This window comes from Physella acuta, unplaced genomic scaffold (genome assembly GCF_028476545.2).
Source record: "Physella acuta isolate Inbredline_101_S28 unplaced genomic scaffold, ASM2847654v3 ptg000182l, whole genome shotgun sequence".
Taxonomy (NCBI): domain Eukaryota; kingdom Metazoa; phylum Mollusca; class Gastropoda; family Physidae; genus Physella; species Physella acuta.
The window spans coordinates 482772-502450 of record NW_026731701.1 but is presented as its reverse complement, the minus strand read 5'-3'; the positions used below and the strand labels follow the sequence as shown (position 1 = coordinate 502450).

General features: G+C 37.3%; 1 protein-coding gene and 13 non-coding genes across 14 annotated transcripts in view; 1 reads left to right on the top strand and 13 right to left on the bottom strand.

Annotated features, from left to right (window-relative positions):
* Window positions 1-371: 371 nt before the first annotated feature.
* Trnae-uuc (transfer RNA glutamic acid (anticodon UUC)) lies at window positions 372-443 on the bottom strand. Its single transcript has one exon. It is a non-coding gene; the product is annotated as a tRNA-Glu (tRNA).
* A 550-nt stretch (window positions 444-993) lies between these two features.
* Trnah-gug (transfer RNA histidin (anticodon GUG)) lies at window positions 994-1065 on the bottom strand. Its single transcript has one exon. It is a non-coding gene; the product is annotated as a tRNA-His (tRNA).
* Window positions 1066-1727: 662 nt separating this feature from the next.
* Window positions 1728-1799, bottom strand: Trnae-uuc (transfer RNA glutamic acid (anticodon UUC)). Its single transcript has one exon. It is a non-coding gene; the product is annotated as a tRNA-Glu (tRNA).
* A 548-nt stretch (window positions 1800-2347) lies between these two features.
* Trnah-gug (transfer RNA histidin (anticodon GUG)) lies at window positions 2348-2419 on the bottom strand. Its single transcript has one exon. It is a non-coding gene; the product is annotated as a tRNA-His (tRNA).
* A 662-nt stretch (window positions 2420-3081) lies between these two features.
* On the bottom strand, window positions 3082-3153 carry Trnae-uuc (transfer RNA glutamic acid (anticodon UUC)). The gene has a single exon. It is a non-coding gene; the product is annotated as a tRNA-Glu (tRNA).
* A 550-nt stretch (window positions 3154-3703) lies between these two features.
* Window positions 3704-3775, bottom strand: Trnah-gug (transfer RNA histidin (anticodon GUG)). Its single transcript has one exon. It is a non-coding gene; the product is annotated as a tRNA-His (tRNA).
* A 662-nt stretch (window positions 3776-4437) lies between these two features.
* Window positions 4438-4509, bottom strand: Trnae-uuc (transfer RNA glutamic acid (anticodon UUC)). Its single transcript has one exon. It is a non-coding gene; the product is annotated as a tRNA-Glu (tRNA).
* A 548-nt stretch (window positions 4510-5057) lies between these two features.
* Window positions 5058-5129, bottom strand: Trnah-gug (transfer RNA histidin (anticodon GUG)). The gene has a single exon. It is a non-coding gene; the product is annotated as a tRNA-His (tRNA).
* Window positions 5130-5791: 662 nt separating this feature from the next.
* Window positions 5792-5863, bottom strand: Trnae-uuc (transfer RNA glutamic acid (anticodon UUC)). The gene has a single exon. It is a non-coding gene; the product is annotated as a tRNA-Glu (tRNA).
* A 1283-nt stretch (window positions 5864-7146) lies between these two features.
* On the bottom strand, window positions 7147-7218 carry Trnae-uuc (transfer RNA glutamic acid (anticodon UUC)). The gene has a single exon. It is a non-coding gene; the product is annotated as a tRNA-Glu (tRNA).
* Window positions 7219-7766: 548 nt separating this feature from the next.
* Window positions 7767-7838, bottom strand: Trnah-gug (transfer RNA histidin (anticodon GUG)). The gene has a single exon. It is a non-coding gene; the product is annotated as a tRNA-His (tRNA).
* A 662-nt stretch (window positions 7839-8500) lies between these two features.
* On the bottom strand, window positions 8501-8572 carry Trnae-uuc (transfer RNA glutamic acid (anticodon UUC)). The gene has a single exon. It is a non-coding gene; the product is annotated as a tRNA-Glu (tRNA).
* A 555-nt stretch (window positions 8573-9127) lies between these two features.
* Window positions 9128-9199, bottom strand: Trnan-guu (transfer RNA asparagine (anticodon GUU)). The gene has a single exon. It is a non-coding gene; the product is annotated as a tRNA-Asn (tRNA).
* A 458-nt stretch (window positions 9200-9657) lies between these two features.
* LOC131936612 (putative vitellogenin receptor) overlaps window positions 9658-19679 on the top strand; it is a 30441-nt gene continuing 20419 nt past the window's right edge. The window contains exons 1-13 of the mRNA XM_059293673.1: window positions 9658-9849; window positions 10378-10497; window positions 11480-11590; window positions 12577-12711; window positions 13838-13957; window positions 14588-14716; window positions 15282-15398; window positions 15589-15714; window positions 16168-16278; window positions 16471-16587; window positions 17857-18031; window positions 18480-18681; window positions 19133-19325. Coding sequence (XP_059149656.1) covers window positions 9798-9849; window positions 10378-10497; window positions 11480-11590; window positions 12577-12711; window positions 13838-13957; window positions 14588-14716; window positions 15282-15398; window positions 15589-15714; window positions 16168-16278; window positions 16471-16587; window positions 17857-18031; window positions 18480-18681; window positions 19133-19325 — 1708 coding nt within the window. The 5' untranslated portion in view covers window positions 9658-9797. The remainder of the gene's footprint in view (window positions 9850-10377; window positions 10498-11479; window positions 11591-12576; window positions 12712-13837; window positions 13958-14587; window positions 14717-15281; window positions 15399-15588; window positions 15715-16167; window positions 16279-16470; window positions 16588-17856; window positions 18032-18479; window positions 18682-19132; window positions 19326-19679) is intronic.

Sequence of the window (19679 nt, the reverse complement as noted above, 5' to 3'; positions counted from 1 at the left end):
TTAGAGTACCTTTAGTGTGTTTAAGATATTTGGCTGCAAATGATCAGCATAAACACATCAAGTAATTCTAAAGAACGCCGTTTGGATATAAAATTGAGTATTCACAGTAGGTATAATATAATCTTGTTTTTGTTTTCTTGTGATAAAAACAACACCTGGTTGAATGGAGTTTCACTTAATTTTTGGTGCAGTTCAATTGAATTACGTTATTAATCGAAGTAACTAACCGTTAGGTCCACCTCAAGTAGCTTGAAGGCTCTAATGTTTGTTAAGAAACACACGATGCAGAGTACTATTAAGGCCCTGCTATATTTTTTGAAGGAAAGCATTACCTACTAAAATATACATATAATAAAATGAAAACAAAAATGTTCCCATGCCGGGAATCGAACCCGGGCCGCCTGGGTGAAAGCCAGGAATCCTAACCACTAGACCACATGGGAATCTTGACACCCAGTAGCTTGCACAGTTGAAGACAGAAAACAACTTATTCTAGCTATGAGATCACCAAGCTACTGCGTTAACACCAACTCAGTGACTATATTCCTACTTCAGTCTTAAGAGCAAAACAAGTTGAAAAATGATTTTAAACGATTAATTAAGTCCCAGTATTACGGACAAACAAAAAGATACCGTTTAAAGTAAAAAAAAGAAGATAAAAACACCCGACGTTCGTTAAAGAGAATTACGACGGATTGAACTATCTTCATAAGTGGTTTACAATATAAATAGTTTCCACCGCAATGCTCGGGGAGTTCTATTTAGTACATTATTTGGTAGGCTACTTGGGTTTTACAATACAATTATATTCTGAGTGATAGGAAAGCTTTCGTTTGTTTTGAAAGAATTGCATGCCTACCGACACCTTAAAATTTCATATGGGTGATAATTTGATCGATTTCATAATGAAATTTGATTTCAAATAGTATTTTAAAATCTCTGGGCACAAAAAAGTATGCGAGCTTGGCAGTGCGAGACGCACAGCAACCATTATGCCGTGACCAGGATTCGAACCTGGGTTGTCGCGGCCACAACGCGAAGTACTAACCACTATACGATCACGGCCAGCGCGCTCACATGTTCTCCCGTCGTTCTGACATTTCTCATTTATACAAATCGGAAAAACATGAGCCAACTACACGTGTCTCTACAAGCAATACAATTTGTCGTGTTTTTAATTCATTTTATTCGCTTATTGTGTTGGCTTTCTCCATTCATTGTTTGTATTCCCATCTAATTCTTCTGAAAGCAAAACTTACTCGATGCTTCTTCTTCTGATTTTAATTACACTCGTAGCCCTTTAGACGTAAGGAAAAAATGTCTGTTTTTAAACAGCACACACTCCTCGCTGTTTCGTTAGAGTACCTTTAGTGTGTTTAAGATATTTGGCTGCAAATGATCAGCATAAACACATCAAGTAATTCTAAAGAACGCCGTTTGGATATAAAATTGAGTATTCACAGTAGGTATAATATAATCTTGTTTTTGTTTTCTTGTGATAAAAACAACACCTGGTTGAATGGAGTTTTACTTAATTTTTGGAGCAGTTCAATTGAACTACGTTATTAATCGAAGTAACTAACCATTAGGTCCACCTCAAGTAGCTTGAAGGCTCTAATGTTTGTTAAGAAACACACGATGCAGAGTACTATTAAGGCCCTGCTATATTTTTTGAAGGAAAGCATTACCTACTAAAATATACATATAATAAAATGAAAACAAAAATGTTCCCATGCCGGGAATCGAACCCGGGCCGCCTGGGTGAAAGCCAGGAATCCTAACCACTAGACCACATGGGAATCTTGACACCCAGTAGCTTGCACAGTTGAAGACAGAAAACAACTTATTCTAGCTATGAGATCACCAAGCTACTGCGTTAACACCAACTCAGTGACTATATTCCTACTTCAGTCTTAAGAGCAAAACAAGTTGAAAAATGATTTTAAACGATTAATTAAGTCCCAATATTACGGACAAACAAAAAGATACCGTTTAAAGTAAAAAAGAAGATAAAAACACCCGACGTTCGTTAAAGAGAATTACGACGGATTGAACTATCTTCATAAGTGGTTTACAATATAAACAGTTTCCACCGCAATGCTCGGGGAGTTCTATTTAGTACATTATTTGGTAGGCTACTTGAGTTTTACAATACAATTATATTCTGAGTGATAGGAAAGCTTTCGTTTGTTTTGAAAGAATTGCATGCCTACCGACACCTTAAAATTTCATATGGGTAATAATTTGATCGATTTCATAATGAAATTTGATTTCAAATAGTATTTTAAAATCTCTGGGCACAAAAAAGTATGCGAGCTTGGCAGTGCGAGACGCACAGCAACCATTATGCCGTGACCAGGATTCGAACCTGGGTTGTCGCGGCCACAACGCGAAGTACTAACCACTATACGATCACGGCCAGCGCGCTCACATGTTCTCCCGTCGTTCTGACATTTCTCATTTATACAAATCGGAAAAACATGAGCCAACTACACGTGTCTCTACAAGCAATACAATTTGTCGTGTTTTTAATTCATTTTATTCGCTTATTGTGTTGGCTTTCTCCATTCATTGTTTGTATTCCCATCTAATTCTTCTGAAAGCAAAACTTACTCGATGCTTCTTCTTCTGATTTCAATTACACTCGTAGCCCTTTAGACGTAAGGAAAAAATGTCTGTTTTTAAACAGCACACACTCCTCGCTGTTTCGTTAGAGTACCTTTAGTGTGTTTAAGATATTTGGCTGCAAATGATCAGCATAAACACATCAAGTAATTCTAAAGAACGCCGTTTGGATATAAAATTGAGTATTCACAGTAGGTATAATATAATCTTGTTTTTGTTTTCTTGTGATAAAAACAACACCTGGTTGAATGGAGTTTCACTTAATTTTTGGTGCAGTTCAATTGAATTACGTTATTAATCGAAGTAACTAACCGTTAGGTCCACCTCAAGTAGCTTGAAGGCTCTAATGTTTGTTAAGAAACACACGATGCAGAGTACTATTAAGGCCCTGCTATATTTTTTGAAGGAAAGCATTACCTACTAAAATATACATATAATAAAATGAAAACAAAAATGTTCCCATGCCGGGAATCGAACCCGGGCCGCCTGGGTGAAAGCCAGGAATCCTAACCACTAGACCACATGGGAATCTTGACACCCAGTAGCTTGCACAGTTGAAGACAGAAAACAACTTATTCTAGCTATGAGATCACCAAGCTACTGCGTTAACACCAACTCAGTGACTATATTCCTACTTCAGTCTTAAGAGCAAAACAAGTTGAAAAATGATTTTAAACGATTAATTAAGTCCCAGTATTACGGACAAACAAAAAGATACCGTTTAAAGTAAAAAAAAGAAGATAAAAACACCCGACGTTCGTTAAAGAGAATTACGACGGATTGAACTATCTTCATAAGTGGTTTACAATATAAACAGTTTCCACCGCAATGCTCGGGGAGTTCTATTTAGTACATTATTTGGTAGGCTACTTGGGTTTTACAATACAATTATATTCTGAGTGATAGGAAAGCTTTCGTTTGTTTTGAAAGAATTGCATGCCTACCGACACCTTAAAATTTCATATGGGTGATAATTTGATCGATTTCATTATGAAATTTGATTTCAAATAGTATTTTAAAATCTCTGGGCACAAAAAAGTATGCGAGCTTGGCAGTGCGAGACGCACAGCAACCATTATGCCGTGACCAGGATTCGAACCTGGGTTGTCGCGGCCACAACGCGAAGTACTAACCACTATACGATCACGGCCAGCGCGCTCACATGTTCTCCCGTCGTTCTGACATTTCTCATTTATACAAATCGGAAAAACATGAGCCAACTACACGTGTCTCTACAAGCAATACAATTTGTCGTGTTTTTAATTCATTTTATTCGTTTATTGTGTTGGCTTCCTCCATTCATTGTTTGTATTCCCATCTAATTCTTCTGAAAGCAAAACTTACTCGATGCTTCTTCTTCTGATTTCAATTACACTCGTAGCCCTTTAGACGTAAGGAAAAAATGTCTGTTTTTAAACAGCACACACTCCTCGCTGTTTCGTTAGAGTACCTTTAGTGTGTTTAAGATATTTGGCTACAAATGATCAGCATAAACACATCAAGTAATTCTAAAGAACGCCGTTTGGATATAAAATTGAGTATTCACAGTAGGTATAATATAATCTTGTTTTTGTTTTCTTGTGATAAAAACAACACCTGGTTGAATGGAGTTTCACTTAATTTTTGGAGCAGTTCAATTGAACTACGTTATTAATCGAAGTAACTAACCGTTAGGTCCACCTCAAGTAGCTTGAAGGCTCTAATGTTTGTTAAGAAACACACGATGCAGAGTACTATTAAGGCCGTGCTATATTTTTTGAAGGAAAGCATTACCTACTAAAATATACATATAATAAAATGAAAACAAAAATGTTCCCATGCCGGGAATCGAACCCGGGCCGCCTGGGTGAAAGCCAGGAATCCTAACCACTAGACCACATGGGAATCTTGACACCCAGTAGCTTGCACAGTTGAAGACAGAAAACAACTTATTCTAGCTATGAGATCACCAAGCTACTGCGTTAACACCAACTCAGTGACTATATTCCTACTTCAGTCTTAAGAGCAAAACAAGTTGAAAAATGATTTTAAACGATTAATTAAGTCCCAATATTACGGACAAACAAAAAGATACCGTTTAAAGTAAAAAAGAAGATAAAAACACCCGACGTTCGTTAAAGAGAATTACGACGGATTGAACTATCTTCATAAGTGGTTTACAATATAAACAGTTTCCACCGCAATGCTCGGGGAGTTCTATTTAGTACATTATTTGGTTGGCTACTTGGGTTTTACAATACAATTATATTCTGAGTGATAGGAAAGCTTTCGTTTGTTTTGAAAGAATGGCATGCCTACCGACACCTTTAAATTTCATATGGGTGAAAATTTAATCGATTTCATAATGAAATTTGATTTCAAATAGTATTTTAAAATCTCTGGGCACAAAAAAGTATGCGAGCTTGGCAGTGCGAGACGCACAGCAACCATTATGCCGTGACCAGGATTCGAACCTGGGTTGTCGCGGCCACAACGCGAAGTACTAACCACTATACGATCACGGCCAGCGCGCTCACATGTTCTCCCGTCGTTCTGACATTTCTCATTTATACAAATCGGAAAAACATGAGCCAACTACACGTGTCTCTACAAGCAATACAATTTGTCGTGTTTTTAATTCATTTTATTCGCTTATTGTGTTGGCTTTCTCCATTCATTGTTTGTATTCCCATCTAATTCTTCTGAAAGCAAAACTTACTCGATGCTTCTTCTTCTGATTTCAATTACACTCGTAGCCCTTTAGACGTAAGGAAAAAATGTCTGTTTTTAAACAGCACACACTCCTCGCTGTTTCGTTAGAGTACCTTTAGTGTGTTTAAGATATTTGGCTGCAAATGATCAGCATAAACACATCAAGTAATTCTAAAGAACGCCGTTTGGATATAAAATTGAGTATTCACAGTAGGTATAATATAATCTTGTTTTTGTTTTCTTGTGATAAAAACAACACCTGGTTGAATGGAGTTTCACTTAATTTTTGGTGCAGTTCAATTGAATTACGTTATTAATCGAAGTAACTAACCGTTAGGTCCACCTCAAGTAGCTTGAAGGCTCTAATGTTTGTTAAGAAACACACGATGCAGAGTACTATTAAGGCCCTGCTATATTTTTTGAAGGAAAGCATTACCTACTAAAATATACATATAATAAAATGAAAACAAAAATGTTCCCATGCCGGGAATCGAACCCGGGCCGCCTGGGTGAAAGCCAGGAATCCTAACCACTAGACCACATGGTATTCTTGACACCCAGTAGCTTGCACAGTTGAAGACAGAAAACAACTTATTCTAGCTATGAGATCACCAAGCTACTGCGTTAACACCAACTCAGTGACTATATTCCTACTTCAGTCTTAAGAGCAAAACAAGTTGAAAAATGATTTTAAACGATTAATTAAGTCCCAGTATTACGGACAAACAAAAAGATACCGTTTAAAGTAAAAAAAAGAAGATAAAAACACCCGACGTTCGTTAAAGAGAATTACGACGGATTGAACTATCTTCATAAGTGGTTTACAATATAAACAGTTTCCACCGCAATGCTCGGGGAGTTCTATTTAGTACATTATTTGGTAGGCTACTTGGGTTTTACAATACAATTATATTCTGAGTGATAGGAAAGCTTTCGTTTGTTTTGAAAGAATTGCATGCCTACCGACACCTTAAAATTTCATATGGGTGATAATTTGATCGATTTCATTATGAAATTTGATTTCAAATAGTATTTTTAAATCTCTGGGACAAAAAAGTATGTGAGCTTGGCAGTGCGAGACGCACAGCAACCACTATGCCGTGTCCAGGATTCGAACCTGGGTTGTCGCGGCCACAACGCGAAGTACTAACCACTATACGATCACGGCCAGCGCGCTCACATGTTCTCCCGTCGTTCTGACATTTCTCATTTATACAAATCGGAAAAACATGAGCCAACTACACGTGTCTCTACAAGCAATACAATTTGTCGTGTTTTTAATTCATTTTATTCGCTTATTGTGTTGGCTTCCTCCATTCATTGTTTGTATTCCCATCTAATTCTTCTGAAAGCAAAACTTACTCGATGCTTCTTCTTCTGATTTCAATTACACTCGTAGCCCTTTAGACGTAAGGAAAAAATGTCTGTTTTTAAACAGCACACACTCCTCGCTGTTTCGTTAGAGTACCTTTAGTGTGTTTAAGATATTTGGCTGCAAATGATCAGCATAAACACATCAAGTAATTCTAAAGAACGCCGTTTGGATATAAAATTGAGTATTCACAGTAGGTATAATATAATCTTGTTTTTGTTTTCTTGTGATAAAAACAACACCTGGTTGAATGGAGTTTCACTTAATTTTTGGTGCAGTTCAATTGAATTACGTTATTAATCGAAGTAACTAACCGTTAGGTCCACCTCAAGTAGCTTGAAGGCTCTAATGTTTGTTAAGAAACACACGATGCAGAGTACTATTAAGGCCCTGCTATATTTTTTGAAGGAAAGCATTACCTACTAAAATATACATATAATAAAATGAAAACAAAAATGTTCCCATGCCGGGAATCGAACCCGGGCCGCCTGGGTGAAAGCCAGGAATCCTAACCACTAGACCACATGGGAATCTTGACACCCAGTAGCTTGCACAGTTGAAGACAGAAAACAACTTATTCTAGCTATGAGATCACCAAGCTACTGCGTTAACACCAACTCAGTGACTATATTCCTACTTCAGTCTTAAGAGCAAAACAAGTTGAAAAATGATTTTAAACGATTAATTAAGTCCCAATATTACGGACAAACAAAAAGATACCGTTTAAAGTAAAAAAGAAGATAAAAACACCCGACGTTCGTTAAAGAGAATTACGACGGATTGAACTATCTTCATAAGTGGTTTACAATATAAACAGTTTCCACCGCAATGCTCGGGGAGTTCTATTTAGTACATTATTTGGTTGGCTACTTGAGTTTTACAATACAATTATATTCTGAGTGATAGGAAAGCTTTCGTTTGTTTTGAAAGAATGGCATGCCTACCGACACCTTTAAATTTCATATGGGTGAAAATTTAATCGATTTCATAATGAAATTTGATTTCAAATAGTATTTTAAAATCTCTGGGCACAAAAAAGTATGTGAGCTTGGCAGTGCGAGACGCACAGCAACCATTATGCCGTGACCAGGATTCGAACCTGGGTTGTCGCGGCCACAACGCGAAGTACTAACCACTATACGATCACGGCCAGCGCGCTCACATGTTCTCCCGTCGTTCTGACATTTCTCATTTATACAAATCGGAAAAACATGAGCCAACTACACGTGTCTCTACAAGCAATACAATTTGTCGTGTTTTTAATTCATTTTATTCGCTTATTGTGTTGGCTTCCTCCATTCATTGTTTGTATTCCCATCTAATTCTTCTGAAAGCAAAACTTACTCGATGCTTCTTCTTCTGATTTCAATTACACTCGTAGCCCTTTAGACGTAAGGAAAAAATGTCTGTTTTTAAACAGCACACACTCCTCGCTGTTTCGTTAGAGTACCTTTAGTGTGTTTAAGATATTTGGCTGCAACTGATCAGCATAAACACATCAAGTAATTCTAAAGAACGCCGTTTGGATATAAAATTGAGTATTCACAGTAGGTATAATATAGTCTTGTTTTTGTTTTCTTGTGATAAAAACAACACCTGGTTGAATGGAGTTTCACTTAATTTTTGGAGCAGTTCAATTGAACTACGTTATTAATCGAAGTAACTAACCGTTAGGTCCACCTCAAGTAGCTTGAAGGCTCTAATGTTTGTTAAGAAACACACGATGCAGAGTACTATTAAGGCCGTGCTATATTTTTTGAAGGAAAGCATTACCTACTAAAATATACATATAATAAAATGAAAACAAAAATGTTCCCATGCCGGGAATCGAACCCGGGCCGCCTGGGTGAAAGCCAGGAATCCTAACCACTAGACCACATGGGAATCTTGACAACCAGTAGCTTGCACAGTTCAAGAGAGAAAACAACTTATTCTAGCTATGAGATCACCAAGCTACTGCGTTAACACCAACTGAGTGACTATATTCCTACTTCAGTCTTAAGAGCAAGACAAGTTGAAAAATGATTCTAAACAATTAATTAAGTCCCAATATTACGGAGAAACAAAAAGATACTGTTTAAAGTTAAAAAACAAAAAGAAGACAAAAACACCCGACGTTCGTTAAAGAGAATTACGACGGATTGAACTATCTTCATAAGTGGTTTACAATATAAACAGTTTCCACCGCAATGCGGTGGGAGTTCTATTTAGTACATTATTTGGTAGGCTACATGAGTTTTACAATAGAATTATATTCTGAGTGATAGGAAAGCTTTCGTTTGTTTTGAAAGAATTGCATGCCTACCGACACCTTTAAATTTCATATGGGTGATAATTTGATCGATTTCATAATGAAATTTGATTTCAAATAGTATTTTAAAAACTCTGGGCACAAAAATGTATGTGAGCTTGGCAGTGCGAGACGCACAGCAACCATTATGCCGTGACCAGGATTCGAACCTGGGTTGTCGCGGCAACAACGCGAAGTACTAACCACTATACGATCACGGCCAGCGCGCTCACATGTTCTCCCGTCGTTCTGACATTTCTCATTTATACAAATCGGAAAAACATGAGCCAACTACACGTGTCTCTACAAGCAATACAATTTGTAGTGTTTTAAATTCATTTTATTTGCTTATTGTGTTGGCTTTCTCCATTCATTGTTTGTATTCCCATCTAATTCTTCTGAAAGCAAAACTTACTCGATGCTTCTTCTTCTGATAAAGCTCAATTTACCATTTCTACTTATAGAAATATTAATTGAAATGGGTTCGTTTTCTTAGCACCGACGCCCCCGTACGTATTTGAATGACGATTGTTTCCCCTTTGGATTGATTTCTGCGTATAATCGTATAAATCATGAAAAAAAGTGAGTTTACGCTCACTGAGTGTTGACGGTAGTTGTGTAGAAATTCTTTGTGTACGGGAGTCCGATACCTCACTCAATGTGTTCATATGTGGACGTTTTATAAACAGTTCGAATACTGTGGCGGATTTAGCTTTCTAGATTCAAGAGCTGTTTATCTGTTCACGGCTGGTGCTAGTTTTGTTAAGGATTTCGTGCCTGTGGGTTGTTTTTTCCCCAAGTGTTATTCTGAAAGGAAGAATGCTGTATCTACATTTTTTTATCATCGCGGTTACGGCTAGAAATATTATAGGTAGCTATTCATAAAGTTAGTTTCAAAATCTCTGCGTGCTTTTCTTTGATGAGATAGGCCAACCTGATACTGTCCTATTCGCTGTAACCGTAATCCGAAGATTCCCAATAACGAAATAAAATGCCAGATCTACGAGAAAAACATGCGTGGCCTAACGGTAGAGCTAGACCACTAGAATGCTAACCCGAAAGTCTCGAGTTAGAATCCAGATTCAATTCAGTAGACCGTCCCTGAGTCCACCCAACTCTGATGGGTACCTGACTCACATTAGGGAATGTAAGGCAGTTGGGCATAGTGTTGACCATATTGTCTCTTCATATATGCCGAGGTTACAGAAACGGGTAAAATCTACTTCACTTGCCCAATTGACCGTCAAGTTCTATAAAGGAACTTATTACTAATTAACAATAACACTTTCTTACATCTACTTTAATCAGCAACATTGCACCTTCAAAATTGTTTAGGATTAGTCATTCTGTTGCCTATTTTTAATCCGTGTAAAACAATTTAAAATCTCGCTCTAAAAAGATGATGAGCCCTGCGATGTGGATTATTTCACGTGCATCAACGATGAGTGCATCCACCAGTCTTGGGTCTGCGATGGAGAACCTGACTGTCATTCAGGGGAGGATGAACTAGGGTGCAGTGGTAAGTAATTAGATCACAAAATAGACACCAACAAGACTATATAGTGATAAAACTAGATCGCACATCGAATGAACAGTAGGAAATAAAAAGCCTAATTATGAAGCGTAAAACTTTCTTCTCACTTTAGTATAGTAATTGAATTTAGGAGGAGGTGGGGGTGGTTATAAATATAAAATGTTACAGTAATTTTACCGCGAATTATGAATATGGATGTAATGGGGCATTAGAAAATTCCCCGCTGACATGTAGCAGGTCTTGCCTCATCTTCTACTGTCCTTCTCTAGGATTTCATTTGTTTAATCCAGGCAACTCTTTTGGGGGACTCGGCTTCCCACGCCCCCCGAACGAGATGGATTTTACATAGTAAATATACACCTCTACTAGTGTCCGACCCCCCCCCCCCCCCCGAGAAAAATGTTGACCGCCCCCCCCCCCCCAAACAAGTGCCCCCCCCCCCCCCGGAGAAAAAAAGTCTGGAAGAATCACTGATGATAGCTTACAATTCTACCGTTTGACCACAGGACACGCAGACGACTGCTAGAATCTAGACCAGGGGTTCCCAACCTTTTTTAACTCTAGAGCACACTCTAAAATATCGGTAGGGTGGCGGGCACCACCTATTTTAAACCGACAAACTCCTTCCAGAGGCGTAGCGACCATTCCCGTCACCCGGGGACAAAACTTTCGATTTGCACCCCCCCCCCCCCGCTCAAATTTTCGATTTGCACCCCCCGCTCAAATTTTCGATTTGCACCCCCCTCAAATTTTCTATTTCCACCCCCCCCCCCCCTCCCCCCTCAAACTTTCGATTTCCATCCCCTTCAACCTTTCAAAAATGTTTATTAAAAAAAATTCTGTCTCTGTCGAATAGTGAGAGGCGGGCACATACGAATCGTTCGGCGGGCGCCATGGCGCCCGCGGGCACGGGGTTGGGAACCCCTGATCTAGACTAAATATAGGCCTACTTTTGTTTAATTTACAGCGAAGTGTGAAGCTGGTTTCCATACATGCGCAAACAAGCACTGCGTCAACTCGAAGTTCAAGTGCGATGGCTTGGACGATTGTGGGGATTTTTCGGATGAAGTTTCGTGTGGTAAATTTTGTTTTTACTGTTGTGCCTTAATGTATTATAATGTTAATTTTGTAATGTAGCGATATAGCGCTGGTTATTCCGGAGCGGTACAGCAGTAAAAAACTGTAAAATCAATAGCGTAGTCTGTCACGCCGTTCCGGAAACCACCGGAAATACTGTAAACAATCATATTTTGCGCCATATTAATTTTAATACACAATGTTTAAATATTGTTTTGCTAATTATTTTGTATTTCTAATTATTTTAAGTGTACGTGCTAATTATAGATGCTACTAACATCGTTCTAGTAAATTACTACTCAAACGTTAGTAGGCCTTAATCTAACGGTTTTATTTTTCTAGATATAGATCTAGAATCTAGTTGAAGTGGTTGTCACAAATTTTATGCCTTATGCAAGTTTCTTTCTGTGTTTCTTAAAAACCATTAATTACTAGACTATACTATACACAATATTAATAATATTTAGATCTAGAATCTATTTGTTGCCAATTTTCTGTCAATTAAACTTTACATTAAGTTAAAACATCAATTTAATGCACTTGACTTAATTATTAATTATTTAATTGGTCAAATAAACTATCGTTTACAGTAACGAATGTAAACGAAACTCAACAAACATTACCGAATAATTTCCGACGCTATATATTGTGAGTTGCATAGCCCAGTAGTAGTCAAATGACTATAATAATGCACTGTACCACTCTACACCTGCACATAGTTAGGTATATATGTGAACAAGTAAACATGAGTTACTATAGACTTACTATTTCTGGCCTTTATTAGAAGTATATCATGTTAAGTGTAACTGTAATAGGTCTATATTTCCCTTTAAGTCAAGGAAGGCCCGGCTACAAAAAAAAAAAAAAAAACCTTCTTTTTACTATTCAATGGTTTAAACTACTTATTTTATATTAAACTAATATAGACACAGTGTCTATTTAGCTATGCATATTTCTGTATTACTATTTAACACATTACTTTCTAAGTTGCAGGAAACCAAACTGATATCCCCTTATGTAAACCTGGAGAGTTTAAATGTCTAGAACAGCCATCTTGTGTTGGCTTAGATGCAGTTTGTGATGAGGATGAAGACTGTATGGATGGCAGTGATGAAAAACATTGTAAGTTATGCAGGTTGACTTGAGTATCAATGAGTAGAGGTATACTTGGAGAATAGGATGTTAGGGTGGTTGGTACATAAAAGCACATCTCTTGGACAGTTGGTCAATAACACCACACCACTAGGTGGTTGGTCAATAACACCACACCACTAGGGTGGTTGGTCAATAACACCACATCACTAGGTGGTTGGTCAATAACACCACATCACTAGGTGGTTGGTGTTTAGCACCACATCACTAGGGTGGTTGGTCAATAACACCACATCACAGGGTGGTTGGTCAATAACACCACATCACTAGGTGGTTGGTCAATAACACCACATCACTAGGTGGTTGGTCAATAACACCGCATCACTAAGTGGTTGGTCATTAACACCACACCACTAGGGTGGTTGGTCAATAACACCACATCACTAGGTGGTTGGTCAATAACACCACTAGGGTGGTTGGTCAACACCATATCACTAGGGTGGTTGCTCAATAACACCACTAGGGTGGTTGCTCAATAACACCACTAAGGTGGTTGGTCAATAACACCACTTGGACGGTTGGTCAATAACACCACTAGGGTGGTTGGTCAATAACACCACACCACTTGGACGATTGGTCATTAACACCACACCACTTGGACGATTGGTCATTAACACCACACCACTTGGACGATTGGTCATTAACACCACACCACTTGGACGATTGGTCATTAACACCACACCACTTGGACGATTGGTCATTAACACCACACCACTAGACCTATGACACAAATGTAAAATACAACACATTATTGAAATTGAAATAAATAAATGAGAATCACATTTCATGGGAAATCTGTTGTCATTTTCTCTAAAGACTATTGCAAACCTTTTATTGTATGAAAGAAACAATGGAAATCTGTTTCTAAATAGTATTATTATAGTAAAAACAGGAATTAAAAATATATAAAACTGTTTAATAACACTGTTGTATACCATCCCATACCCATAAAAAAAAAATAAAATCATCAACCACCATCAATGGAATAATTAATACATTTCACTATAAATTTTGCTTTGAAAAATTTTCTTAAACATAATAGTTAAGGGATACAATATTTAAAGTCATGATAAAAAAATATTCATTTATTTTACAGGTAAAGTGTCTTGTAAAAGCAATGAATTTCTCTGTGATGAGGGGACTTACTGTATAAACAATGTCCATCTGTGTGATGGTGTAAGGGACTGTGTTGATGGGACGGATGAAAAGGATTGCAGTAAGTTGAATCACTTCTGATGAAAAGGACTGCAGTAAGTTGAATCACTTCTGTCCTTTTACATGAATGTGAGTTGTAAACTATTAGTTTAGGTCTAGTTTGTTGATACAAATGTATTAGCTAAACTGTCCCAAGTTCATTAACTGTTTATTTGCTCCTGTTATGTTTTATGTTTGACTTTGTAGGACCCACCTTAAAACAAAGTATTTTGGATACTCCTGCAAAGTGAATATTATTATTCAGACCAGGCATCACTACTCCCCCCCCCCCTCCCCAAACAAATTGTATAGAAAAATCTATACTTTTACCAGTGTTTGCCCCCACCCCCCACCCCCCCCCCCCCCCAAAAAAAATTTAAAATCTGGAAAAGTTAACTTTAAATCCTTCTACAAATACTATGAAATAGTAGATGTGCATTATATATCGAGTAGGCTATATATCTTTTTTATCTTTCACTTGAGTTTGACTTGGTTAATCTTGTAAGTTCCTAAGGAACAAAGGGCTGGAACTATGTTTGACTCCATTTTATTTAGGTTGTCTCTCTTTAGTTAGGACCATGTTAACTCACATCATAGGGTTAACTTCAAAGTTACATCAAAAGCTTGTATGTAAAATTGAGCCCACTTTCAGGAAACAAAACAAACTGTCATCAAAAGAATGCATTTACATGTGACGACCAGTCCGAGTGTGTGCCTGTCAATAAAGTATGTGACGGTGAAGTGGATTGTGTGGACGGCTCTGATGAAAAACACAATTGTTGTGAGTTTAGTGTTAGATTTTCTTATTCTGTTTTACTTATAGCCAAGAAACAAGCATTTACTGTAATATATACACGCCTATGTAAACATTTTATTATAGTACATGTGTAAGTATTAATTTTAATAAATACACCAGTTTATAAACTACTTTATTAAATAATTCACTTTTATAAATTATTTTAACCCATCAATCAATGACTAAAACATTTAAATAATATAACAATTTAAAAACATTAATGTTAATAGATTTATTCATTGTCATAACATATTCCTTTGTGGTCCCTGTGAAGCAACAAGCTCCAGCCACACCTCTCCACTGTTTTGGACAGCTCTCTTTATTTGTGCCCACTGGCTTAAGCCTGGCAGTCCTTGCCTCTTCTTCTACTGTTCTTCTGCAGGATTTTCTTGGCCGGCCTATTTTCCTCTCCACATATTGCATATAACAATTTATTAGCATTTATGTTAATACACATATTAGTCATTTTACTAGAAATACCCCTACTTAAAATTTGGCCTGTCATTATATAGCTGTCAGTTATTTGATAGACTTAGGGTTTATCTTACAGCTCTGCTATGTGACAGACTTAACTGTGAGCAAGGTTGCACTGTTGAACATGAAGAAGTTGGCTGTGTTTGCAGGAAGGGATTTACCCTTAATCCTGGAGATAACAAAACTTGTTTAGGTAATGGTAAACTTGGGTTTTCAAATATCCTTAGAAAATTTATTATAGAAATTTAAAAAAAAAAATTAATTTTCATGCCCAGTGGCTATTTATGTATAAAATAATTTTCTTTAGAAAATTAATATGCTAAAAATGGATTGCTAATTAAACATTTTTGTGACATCCTTTTTTTTTCTACATAAACCTGCAGACATTGATGAGTGTGTCGCACCCACTAGACCCTGTAGTCAGACTTGTCACAACAATATTGGCTCCTACCACTGCAGCTGTATCAGTGGGTATGAACTTACAAGAACAGGGAAATGTAAATCTTTAGGTAAGTACTTTTTACCTTACTTATTCTATAGGCAAACCTTTATGACATTTTTTTATAAAAACATTGAGACCAACCAAAAAGATCACTGAAAATTTACAACATCCAGAAAGGTTATTTTCAACTTAAAAAAAAACAATGTGGAATTATCATGCTTCACATTATATTTAAGGCTCCAAATAGGACACTGCTTTTAAGATTGCTTTGAAATTTCTCTTATGAATTGGATTTTTTGTTAGTTAAAATATACTCATTTAAATTCTAAGAAATTATTAAAACAAATAATGAATTTATTAAATCAAGTGTAGTTATCTTTATTGGACACATTACTCCCATTTAATTTTAAAAAATTAATTTATCTGTACAACTATGAGCTCAAAATATAGGATATAAGTCATAGTGATATACAAATTACATAACTGTAATCTAATAAAAAGTTTACCTCCACTTGTCTAGGAAAAGAGCCCATGTTGATTTACATGTCACATGATATGATCAGGTCATTCACCCTCAAATCACATTATCACGATGTGGTTGTTGATCATGTGAATACAGTCCATGCATTAGGTATGTTCAAAAGATTTATCCTCAACTCAAAGGAAAGCTCATTTTGAAGTTGATATTTTACAGTTTAGTTTGGCTCTTCAGAAATTATTTAAAGTTTATTTTTAAAGTTCAAGTTTAAAGTTTTAAGAAATATTATTGAAAAATTCTTTGCGACTTTTCCCTGTATTTTGAACCTGTTCACATCTATCCTAGCAATGGATGTAAGGAACCAAAGACTCTTCTGGTCAGAGACTGGGAAAGAACATCCTGGTATTTACTCAACTGACCCATACAGGCCAAGGGATTCTCGGACAGTGGTTATGTCACACGGTAAGTTGATTTTTGTTTAACTTCTCTTAGTGACTTTGAGTTACCTGTTGTGCTAAAACATCTGTCAACTGGGTGCTACAGCACACCTGTAAGTTTACTGGGTGCTAATGCAAACTCTTAGGTTGACTTAGTGCTGCATCACATCTGAAGGTATATTGGTTGCTTTAGCACACCTGTAGGTATATTGGTTGCTTTAGCACACCTGTAGGTCACCTGGGTACTTTAGCACACCTGTAGGCCACCTGGGTGCTTTAGCACATCTGTAGGCCACCTGGGTGCTTTAGCACACCTGTAGGCCACCTAGGTGCTTTAGCACACCTGTAGGCCACCTGGGTGCTTTAGCACACCTGTAGGTCACCTGGGTGCTTTAGCACACCTGTAGGTCACCTGGGTGCTTTAGCACACCTGTAGGTCACCTGGGTGCTTTAGCACACCTGTAGGTCACCTGGGTGCTTTAGCACACCTGTAGGTCACCTGGGTGCTTTAGCACACCTGTAGGTCACCTGGGTGCTTTAGCACACCTGTAGGTCACCTGGGTGCTTTAGCACACCTGTAGCTCACCTGGGTGCTTTAGCACACCTGTAGGTCACCTGGGTGCTTTAGCACACCTGTAGGTCACCTGGGTGCTTTAGCACTCCTGTACGTCACCTGGGTGCTTTAGCACACCTGTAGGTCACCTGGGTGCTTTAGCACACCTGTAGGTCACCTGGGTGCTTTAGCACACCTGTAGGTCACCTGGGTGCTTTAGCACACCTGTAGGTCACCTGGGTGCTTTAGCACACCTGTAGGTCACCTGGGTGCTTTAGCACACCTGTAGGTCACCTGGGTGCTTTAGCACACCTGTAGGTCACCTGGGTGCTTTAGCACACCTGTAGGTCACCTGGGTGCTTTAGCACACCTGTAGGTCACCTGGGTTCTACAGCTCAACAGCCTGTTGGTTTAGAATGCTACACTCTTAGATTTGAGTATTACAATACAGCTTTAAGGCCAAGTTATTAAAATATGCTTGTAGGTCCCAACACTACAAATCTATTTTAACGTTATCACACCCTGCATTAAAAAAAAGTTTGTCATATTTTTGTAGCATTTTCCTTAATTTGGATTGAGTTGTATCTTCTGTCATGTTTTTATGCTTGTTTATCTTTAATGTATAAGTTGTATGTTTTGTTGCAGCAATAGTCCTGTTATAGCTGCAACGGTTTATAAAAATGTGCTAAATTTTCTGATGAACATTAATTATTGCCCAAATGTTCTCTCACTGTTTCCTAGGGCCAATGCATCCTGGTGGTTTAGCCTTTGACCACATAGAGAAAAATCTCTACATCTCTGACACATTGCGACCTGCTATATTTGCCTGCAAACATGAGATTTCTGCTTGTGTTACAGTGTTCAACAGATCTGTTGTGACAAGTCCTACAGCTATCACATTGTATTCGGAGGAACGGTTAGAAAGTTTCTCTCATAATCTTTGAGCTTTGTGAATATAGCCAGATTGAATTCAGTAGCATTTTTAAGCAAAGGTGAGGGGTGCATATGGCACTGGGTGATGCCATGAATGTTACAACCAGTAAAAACAAAATTGTATAATATACAATTATAACAAGCATCCAGTTAAAATATAATGAAGAGGGGTGACACCAACTAAAAAGGCCAAATTGTTGGAGGGGGAATGTTGGACACATTCCATTACTGCACCTTGTGGCACCCAGCTTAATGAAGCCACTGGGAATATTTATTTTAATGGGATGACAAATATGCAAATGAAGTTTTAATTACATGTATTCTAATTAGCAAGCTTGACAAATTTCTAAACCTTGTTTTCTATTTTTCATACAAATGAAATTGTATAAGTTTATTGTTAAGCACCTAATCTTATTTGTGTATGTCCTTAGGTTAATGTATTGGGTTGAATCTGGCCATGTACCTGTGGTAATGAGAGGTAGTATGGACGGCAAATCTAGCACTACTTTCATGACATCCGGGCTAGTCTCCCCTTCCTCTCTGTTTTTTGACCTCACATCCAAGAGGCTCTTTTGGACTGATGACATTTTAAATGACATACAGTCCATTCGATTTGATGGAACAGATAGACAGGTAGGCTTAAACTAATCATAAATATGGTTTTAAGGTTAGTTGTAATAGTGTTATAAATAATAAAGTTGGAGAGCTGGCACATTTTGTAATCTGTTGTGATAACAAGAAAATGTACAGAAAAGGAAACAGTTGTATTTTTAAGTCTTATTTGATGTTCAGAAGTAAAAAATAAAAGATTACATCTTCATTATTTTATTCCTTTTTTATGAATAGAAGTAAGCATATTAATAGCACCATGTTTTAAATATATACTCTAATTACAATGAATTATAGGCTATCATTACTGTTTACATGTACCTTAATAGTATCATTTAGTCCATAAACCAGGAGTTAAGCAGCTATCTTTAATCTGGTTTTGATTTGTATAATCATCTCCCATGTATACTGCAGAATACATGCTTTTCATCAATATATTTACAAAATGCTTGTGTACTTTAAAAAACCTTTTCAGACTGTTGTACGCAGAAAGATCTCCACCCCTTCCTCTTTATTAATATTTGAGGACAGAGTGTTCTGGGCAAATGTTGGGACACATACAATCATGGCTGCCAACAAGTTCACAGGTCAAGAGGTCAAGGTCCTGATCAAAGCTTCACACCCTGGGGCTATGATCCTTTACCATTCCAGTTTACAACCAGACTATGGTAGGTTTTCTTTCAAGGCTTATAAGTGCTTGTCATCTTGACATTTGTATCAATTAACATACAGGTTTGGCAATCTTTTTACCAGGACAATACACTTAGGTTTTCTGGTAAATTCATAAATAGCTAGGAAGTCAAACCACATTACACTATCCCTGTACCTTTTTATCATGAATTTGGGCCAACTGTGTGGGGAAAAAAAACTGCATTTGTTACAATTATACTAACCTTACCCTTTCAATAACACTTTATACTTATTTCTATTTTAGATGTGACAGTTGTACACTTACATCTGGCTTAAAATAAGTTTTACAGGCCTTAACATTTTTAAAACCATTAAACATTGTTACCTAGTTT